At 50.3% G+C, this 8705-nt stretch overlaps 1 protein-coding gene across 1 annotated transcript in view; it reads left to right on the top strand.

Moving 5' to 3' along the window:
• The first annotated feature begins 262 nt into the window (after positions 1-262).
• Cln6 (CLN6, transmembrane ER protein) overlaps positions 263-8705 on the top strand; it is a 13696-nt gene continuing 5253 nt past the window's right edge. Inside the window, exons 1-5 of the mRNA XM_005347796.3 lie at positions 263-428; positions 4747-4861; positions 6206-6304; positions 6987-7175; positions 7692-7747. Coding sequence (XP_005347853.1) covers positions 355-428; positions 4747-4861; positions 6206-6304; positions 6987-7175; positions 7692-7747 — 533 coding nt within the window. The 5' untranslated portion in view covers positions 263-354. The remainder of the gene's footprint in view (positions 429-4746; positions 4862-6205; positions 6305-6986; positions 7176-7691; positions 7748-8705) is intronic.

Here is an 8705-nt window from a genome sequence, read left to right as displayed (position 1 = left end):
AGGAAAACAGAGACAGACCCCTGATGCTCATTGGCCAGCCAGCCAGCCTAACCAGATCCAGCTCAGACCCAAGAGACCGCCAGGACGTAGGTTAGGCCCCTCCTTCTCAAGTGGTGATCGCCCTCCCCCTGCGTCCTCCCTCCTCCTTCCTCTCTCCTCCCTCTTTCGGTGTTCCTCCCTCCCTTCCGCGCCACAGTCCCTCACCAGCCTCCTCTCCCTTCCCTGCCTAAGTCCCTCCCCCTGCTCTTTCCTCCCGCTTCCCTCCTCCCTCCTCCTGCTCCTCCCCGCCCCGGGGCCCCGTGCCGCCCGCGCAGTCTTCTCTCCTCCCAGACGGTGTTGCCGAGCGGGGCGGCCATGGAGGCAGCGGCGCGGAGGCGACAGCTCCCGGGAGCCGCGGGCGGCCCAGGCGCCACGTTTGTGCAGGCCAGGTGCGCGCGGAACGGGGACGGGAAGGCGGCGCGGGGCCCCAGAGTTTGAGAGACCTCGCCAGGGTCAGGGGAACCGCAGGGACTCGCTGCTCCGAGGTCACCCCGGCTCTCTCTACTAAGCCCCCGCGCCACTTTCAAGTTTGCGGAAGCCTCCAGATCTGGGCGGATTGTTGACTCTGCTCTTACTCTCTGAGTCAGGAGGCTCGGGGGCCCAGGAAAGTGAGCCGATAACCGGGGACAGCGGGCGGTGGCTTGCTCCCCATGTTTGGGGTTTATCCAGCTGGGCGGGGCAGAGCCAGACAAAACCCGCCCTTGAATATTTCCCTCCAGTCTGCCTCCCTCCACCCGCTCTACTGATCATAAGCATTCCCGCTTGTCACCCGTGTTGATTAAGCACTTGTCATGAAAGTCGGAGCCCCCCTTTTCCTTGGAGGGCTTTCTGGAGGAGTTTAGCAGTACAGGTCTCTGCAGAAGATACTTAAGGCTTGTTAGGCCGGGCATGGTGGCTATGTCTTTAATCCCACACGCAGGAGGTAGAGGCAGGTTAGTCGGTAGTGTCTTATACTATGCAGGAAGCCCTGGGTTCAATCCCCAGCACCGTAGAAACTGGACACGGCAGCCAGTGGAGGAATGTGAGGAAAGGCTAGGGAGTGTGCTGGTGCTGGGCAAGTCACTGCTGTAAGAGAAAATGACGGGGCTGGACTGACTTCGAAGCTCCCTGAGTGCCCCAGAGTTAGACGAAAAGGCCCTAGAGGAGGTACAGAATCTGGATGAGAACAGTCCTGAAGGGAGGCTGCTCATTTCTTGAGCAGTAGGCCCCTTACTTACCTCAGACTAAATGACCCATTAAAAAACGTCTACCCCGTCCCACAGGTACCAAAGAGCCATGAAGGGTTTTGCGCACGCACGTGCTCCACGTGCATTTTAGGAAGTTCCTGGTGTGATTAGGGATGGTGGGAGAAGTTTCCGAGGCTTGGCTGAGGTTTCTCTTGCATTGATCCTGAAGAGTGTGAGGACTCTGCTTTTTGACCTGGAAGCCAATTTTCTGAGCCGGTGAAGTCTCGTGCCTGGTAATATTTCTTCCTGGTGGTCATCCTATACGATTTCCATGGCTTAGTAACACAGTAGCCATCTTAGTTTGTGTATCTGTCATGTTTGCACTGGGACAGGCTTGTCTGTAGGCTCGTTATTGAGCAACACGTCACTTGATGGTCCATTTATTCCTCTAAATATTACTTCATCATCTCTTCTGATGAGAAAATTAGCCCAGAGCAGGCTAAGGAGCCTGATCAGATTGAGGCTCAGACTGTTTTACGGACCAGAAACAGTCCACAAGTTCCGCAGGCATTTCGTAAGCACCTCTAGTATGCCCTTTGCTGCCTGCCGCACTAAGGAGATCAAAATTATCCTCCACATTTGGGGCTGTCACAGCTGTTTGCTGCATGTTATCCCTGGATTAATCTAAACCTTGGAAGTCAGTATACAGCGTTCACAATATTTAAGTTGTCTTTTGTTTTCTGTTGTTTTGAGACAGGGTCTTTATTATGTAGCCTTGGCTGATCTGGAACTCACTCTATAGACCAGGCTGTCCTGGAACTCACAGAGATCCACCTGCCTCTGCCTCCTGAGTGCTGGGATTAATGGTGTGCACCACCACATCTGGCTCTTGGTTAGCTTTCTTTTTCTCCTTGCTATTGTTTGTCTGCATTTCCTCATTTCTCATCCAAATGTCACGTCTGGTATTTCATCGTCCTTTACAAAGAGCCCAGAGTCAAGCCCCGAGTGGGTCTCTTTCTATCCCCCCGTCACAGTTTTGTTTACTTCTCCAGACGAGCCCTCTTTCCTGCCATCCAGGGTTGCAGATGCTGCTGGGTGATACTGGCTTCCCTGCTGTCATGGTGTCAGTTTCCCCATGTGGGAAACAGGAAGCTGTGGAGCCAAGGCTGGGCTTGTTCCAGCTGACCCGGCATTGAGCTTTCCCTACTGTCCTTGGTTCTGCCCACTGTTGCTTCTGATGGGGACCTAGGACTAGCGTAGCCTGGGGGGCTTAGCCTGGTAAGTCTGGAATCAGGAACTTTGGACAAGCTTGAGATCACTCATCCTTGGGACAGAAGCTTGGGTGTTGAGGGGAGATCCCCTTAACCTGTATGATCTACCGTCACTGCCAGAGCCCCAACAGAAGAAAACCATTTAGATGTTAACTAATCTTGTTTAGTTTTTGCTGGTGAGGAAAGGCTTTTACTAGGGTGAGGAAAAGCACACATACACAACACACACACACACACACACACACACACACACACACACACCTGCAGAACAGAGCGGGGATCCTGAAAATCCATGTCTATCAGCCTTGATTCCCAAGCTGGTATCTTCCCTGGCTACCTGTTCTCCCCATCTGCCCTGCTAAGCTAGGCTACACTAATGAGGATCCCAGCAGTTTATGAAATCAGCACTGACAGAGGACCGCCTTCCCGACGCTGCTCAGCTCATCTGTGCCCGCAGGGGAGGGATAAGAAACAGGCCATGGTGATGGTTTTTAGTCAGCCTGAGCCAGGGACAGAGGTGACAACTCTGGAGGTTGGGATCCGTGTCACCTCAATCCTGGTCTGGCCACACACAGAGGATAATGAGGCTCCCCCATCATCTTAGAAGTTAGTAGTGTCTTGTCTCTGGGTGGTAACAGGCTGTAAGAGGACTCAGACTCTAAGGAGGAGGGTGGAGAGTTGGGGGAACCTTACTGCTCTCCTCTTCTGGGCTGTTGATATTACTCTGTGGGTTAAGGTACCCACTAAACCTGAAGAACTGACTTTGATCCCAGGACCCACATGGTAGAAAAGAGAGCAGCCTTGAAACAGTCCTTTTTTTTTTCCTTTTTCTTTTCTTTTTCTTTTTTTTTAAAAAAAAAAAAACACAAAAAAACACAGTCTTTTAACCTCCGCATGCATGGCATGGCATGGCATGTGTGCATGCTCACGCACACAAATAAATAGCTATTTGAATTTTATTTATTTGTTATATTTTGTGATAGGGTTTCTCTGTGTAACCCTGGCTGTCCTGGAACTCACTCTTTTGACCAGGCTGGCTTCAAACTCGGAGATTCAACTGGCTCCCCATCCCACTGCTGTCCTGCCTCCAGCCCCAGTGCTGGGAATAAAGTTGTGTACCACCACAGCCAGGCTATTTAGTTTTTTTCTTTTAAACTCTCCCCTCCTGAGGGCCTAGATGGAAGAACACAACCCCAGCCCCATGCTGCCATGACTGGCCTGAGTTAGTGAGGAAATGCTTGCTCCCTATAGGGCCTAGTGTGCGTTGGGAAAGGCTTTCTCAGAGACGCCCTCCGATAGTAAGTGGCGATGCCCTTGAATTTAAGGGACCAGTTGCTTTGTGAGAGGGTCGGGCTCTGGAGATGTGTTGCTTGGTGGTCCCTCTCCCCCTGTGTTTCTTACACCACAATGTACCTGCTGATTTCTTTCTCAGGCTCTCGTGTGGACTGGTAAGGGAAGTAATATTCAGTAATAGCAGCCCAGGTACCTCCACACAGTTGAGGAGACACTGTGGAGGGATGCTGTCATGGACCAATCACCATGGACAACTGTGGAATGCAGTTTAAAATACAAACCCTGAGCCAACCGTGGTGACACAAGCCTTTAATCCCATCACTCAGGGAGCAGAGGCAGGCAGATCTCTGAGTTTGAGGCTAACCCGTTCTACATAGCAAGTTCTAGGACAGCCAGGGCTACACAGGGAAACCCTGAGTCGCAAAAACATAAATAAATAAATTCAGGCCCAATTTATTTAGACTCCAGTCCTGGGGTAAGAAACTTAGGCTGTTGGATGCTCTTCCACCCACTTACAAAGTGAGGGTAACATTCAGATCTGAGTTTCTGTAAGAATGAAAGGAATCAAGTGAGTGGATATGGATGTTATGAATACATAACAAATAAATAAATGAGCTCACACACGCAGATAGCTACTCATGGTTCCCGGGGAATAGTGGGTGCTTTGAGAAGGTGGTCTGCAGCTCTCCATCATCATGCTTGATATTTTCATTCATCTTTCATGGTTTGCTTTGTTTTATTTCCCCATGATTTTATAATGGAAGCTTCACGGTTACTTCACCCATGGGTCAGTTTCTTCCTGAGTCACAGGGTCATTAGGACACTGAAATCCACTGTCCTCTTGACCAGACTCCGGGTTTCCTTTCCCTTGATGACATGTATGTCCTGCCTTCAAGTGCCTAGACCTCTTTGTCTTTCCCTTGGGTTGATGGCAGAGGGGGAAGAGAGAGGGCTGAGTCTGGTCTTGTTCCCACCAGGCATGGCTCTGCGAAGGCTGAAGAGACAGACCACACGGCTCCCTTCCACTTTGACCTCTGGTTCTACTTCACACTGCAGAACTGGGTTCTGGACTTCGGCCGCCCCATTGCCATGGTAAGTGTGAGGCTGAATCCTGTGAGTGTTGAGGGGACTTAATGTGATCTCAGTTTGCCAAGTGACCTTACGGACATCACTTAGGGAGAACCCAGAGGCTCTTACATTCTGTAGTTGTGTGACTGGCCAGTCACGTGAGTGAGAGAGCCTGGGTGGGTCCTGATAGTCATCCCCTGAGGTAGAGCAAAGCTGCCACCCTCCCTCGCTGGGATAGTCTGGAGGTGAAGCCACCAACTGAATTTGCATATTGTAACTGACCAAAAATAAAGTCACTTCCAAGTAGAGAGAGTAACATGTAGAAATCCCAAAATAAGGCAGTGTTAGATTTCCTGAGGGCTGGGGCGTACCCTTCCACTCCTTTCTTTGTTTATGGAAACGTATATAGAAATTCCTTTTTTTTTTCTAACCAAAAGGAGATTTTGTTTTATACCTTCTATTCTGCACCATGATTATTTTACATTAGAATATATCTCTATAGCAGCGGTTCTCAACCTGGAGGTTACAACCCTTTGGCAAACCTCTATCTTCAAAAATATATACATTACGATTCATAACAGCAAAATTATGGTTATGAAGTACCAGTGAAAACAATTTTAAGATTGGGGTCACCATAACACGAGGACCTGTATTGAAGGGCATTAGGAAGGTTGAGAACCACTGCTCTAGAGCAATACATACACACTGCTGTTTCTGTTAATGGCAACTTAGCCTTCCATGTATTATAATGTCCTGTTTGAGCTGCATGGTAAGACCCTGTCACAAGACAAAAGAAACCTAACTGCTAAACACTTCCAGCAGAGAGACAGGTTACAAAGCTAACATAGCCTTCCTCCATACAAGCTACAGACAGACTGGGAAATCAGGGAGACAGTCCCATTCATGGGAGCCTGAGAAATAAAGCAAAATCCCTGAAAGAAACCTAATCATGGAAGTGAGAGACCTACAAAGTGCAGACTCCAGCCTGCTCTCCCAGTTCAGCAGAATCAAAAAGATGGTAATAGGATAGCATATTTTTGGTTTAAAAAATACTAAAGGAAAAAGAACCTTTTTCAAATTAGGAAAGATTTTAGACGTGTTTTGTCCTAAGATAAAAGATTAAATAAAATATAAAACAGTAAAAAAAAATTACCATTATGTAGAGGGCCTAAGACACTCCCTGGGCTTCTGTGTATCAAATAGGAATGGAAACAGTCCATTTGCTGTCTTCGGGACTTTGTTTCTCTCTCTGGCAGTCCTTTGGGCCTCGGGCTTCCAAGAGAACACAGGAAGAGCTCAGTGTCTGTGAGGGGGGCTGGTGTCCTGCCGCCTGCAGGCCTTTCTGTTAGCTCATGCCCTCTTCCGTAGTTGGTGTTCCCACTCCAGTGGTTTCCCCTCAACAAGCCGAGCGTCGGGGACTACTTCCACATGGCCTACAATGTCATCACGCCCTTCCTTCTGCTCAAGGTACAGACTGGCCTGTCTCCTTCCCTCCTCTCTGGTCACACAGACACACGCACACACACTCTTCTTGAGCTGGTGAGCTGGCTTAGGGTGCTTGCTGCCAAGCCCGACAGCCTGAATTTCATCCCCACGTGACTAGAAACGACTTCCACAAACCCTCCTCTGACCTTTACATATGGACCCTACATAAATACACGTGCAAATAAATAGATAAGTAAATGTTTCTTCAAAAATTTAAACATGAAAGACATTTCAAATCTCTAAAAGTAGGAGGGGCATCACCTCAGAACACAGCTTCTGTGGTTTTAGAAAACTCACCCCCATTTTGGACTCCCTGACACTGTCTTTCTGCTTGCTGGGGACCTGTCATTCAAAAATTAGATCCCAGCAGCATGCTGGCCTACCCAAGGCACACACAGGACACCCTGGGGTCGTGGTAGGGTCTGGCCTGAACTCCTGCCTTGAAGGTCTGGTATCACCTTGAACACTCTCCCCATCCCCACCCTCATCTGATCTTCCTGGAGAGGAAGGGTGACCTTCAGCTGACCCTGCTAGGGTGTCCTACTAAGGAATCCACACCCCTAGAGGGACTTTCTATCTTACTTTTCTGAGGGAAGGGAGGCAGAGGTTTTCATACATTGTAATGGAGTTGGGGACATGCCGTGGACCTCATTCTGAACCCCAGCTCATCGAGCGGTCCCCCCGCACGCTGCCTCGGTCTATAATCTACGTCAGTATCATCACCTTCATCATGGGAGCCAGCATCCACCTGGTGGGCGACTCCGTCAACCACCGCCTGCTCTTCAGTGGGTACCAGCACCACCTGTCCGTCAGAGAGAACCCCATCATCAAGAATCTCAAGCCAGAGACGCTGGTGAGGCTGCCCCCACACCCCCTCTACCAAGGCTGCCCTACTAGGTGTCTGTACTTGGAGACTAAAGAGGCTCCCAGCCAGTCATCATGTCTCCTGTAGCCCAGGCTGACCACAAATTCTGTAAGTAGCCAAGGATGACCTTGATCTCCTGATCCTCTGGCCTCTGCCTCCTGGAGTGCTAGAATCACAAGCATTCAGCTACCGGAGGAAACTGTTGCCTACCCAAAATAGTGTGTTCCTAGGCTGTAAAGGGAAACAGTTCTGTCTGGATGTGGGCACATGTTCGAAACCTTAGACTCAGGAGGGAAAGAGAAAGAGGATTGCTACAAGTTCAAGACCAGCCCAGTTTGTACTATCTCAAAAACAAAACAAAAAGGAAGGAAGGAAAGTGGTATAGCAGAGACTGGCTCCCCGTGGCCCCTCTGGTACCCTAGGGAGGGAATGAGAATGGGGTGTGGGAGGTGGTGTTGGTTTCAGCTCTCAGCTCCCTCACTCTGCGCCCCTGTGTTTTCTCAGATCGACTCCTTTGAGCTGCTGTACTACTATGATGAGTACCTGGGCCATTCCATGTGGTGAGTGAGGGGCTGGTGGGTCTATGTGCCATCCAGGGCCCAGGCACCAGGAGATACTGGACAAGGCTCCCTGCCCCCAGGCCTCTGTACTGAGTGGAACATCTAAAATGGAATTCTCTTCTCAGCGAAAGCGCTCTGAGTGGGACCCCTGGTCAGGGTGACTCAGTTACTTTCCCTTGGCCCAAAGGGGACCTCCTATTGCCTCCTCCCTAACTGAAGTTTCCACAGTAGCCACTAGAGGGCAGCAAGCAGGTGTTTGTCCACCTTAGCCATGTCTGGGCGTGGGGTTTGGGAGGGAGCCTTGATAAGCACACTAGAATCTAGCGACTAGATGGTTACTGGTGGGATGCAGCAGACAGATGGGGATATAGGAAGTGGAGAAGAGCCAGTAGGACCTGGTTTGGGTGGCACAATTTGTGTTTCCCGTCTCAGAACTCTCAGGAGGGGAAAATCCTCACCACCACCACCCGTTGCTACTCTCAGGAAAATCTCAGAAATATGGGGTCAGAATCAGAGACTCAGAGCTCAAATAAGGGTTTCTCTGCCACCCATCACCTTACACTGAATAAACGGAAGCCAGAGGGAAGAGATGAGGACAGTTGTCAGCTGGGAGGTGATGGGCTAGCTCCGCGCCTAGACGCCTCATCCGGACTGAGGTGCTTCCTTCAGCACATGCCCCACACTGGTGTCTGTGGGGCTGTCTGAGGTTGTGGAGGTGATCCTTCAGGCTCGTAGGGCGCTAGGGGACCTCTGCACAGGCCTCTTGCCAGCTCCTCCTGACTCTGCCAGATGCCTCTTCCCATTGGAAGAAAGAAGGAGGGAGGTGGAACAGGCTGGGAATTCAGGAGAGGGTGAGGGAGTGGACTGAGTATAGAAGAGTGTGGGTGTCACATGACAGAAGAGGGTTGTGTGTGCAGGAGAGCATGAGCCTGTGTGTGTGTGTGTGTGTGTGTGTGTG

The sequence above is a fragment of the Microtus ochrogaster genome, chromosome 5 (genome assembly GCF_000317375.1).
Source record: "Microtus ochrogaster isolate Prairie Vole_2 chromosome 5, MicOch1.0, whole genome shotgun sequence".
Taxonomy (NCBI): domain Eukaryota; kingdom Metazoa; phylum Chordata; class Mammalia; order Rodentia; family Cricetidae; genus Microtus; species Microtus ochrogaster.
The sequence above is the reverse complement of the archived record's forward strand: the minus strand, read 5'-3'. Positions and strand labels throughout refer to the sequence as shown.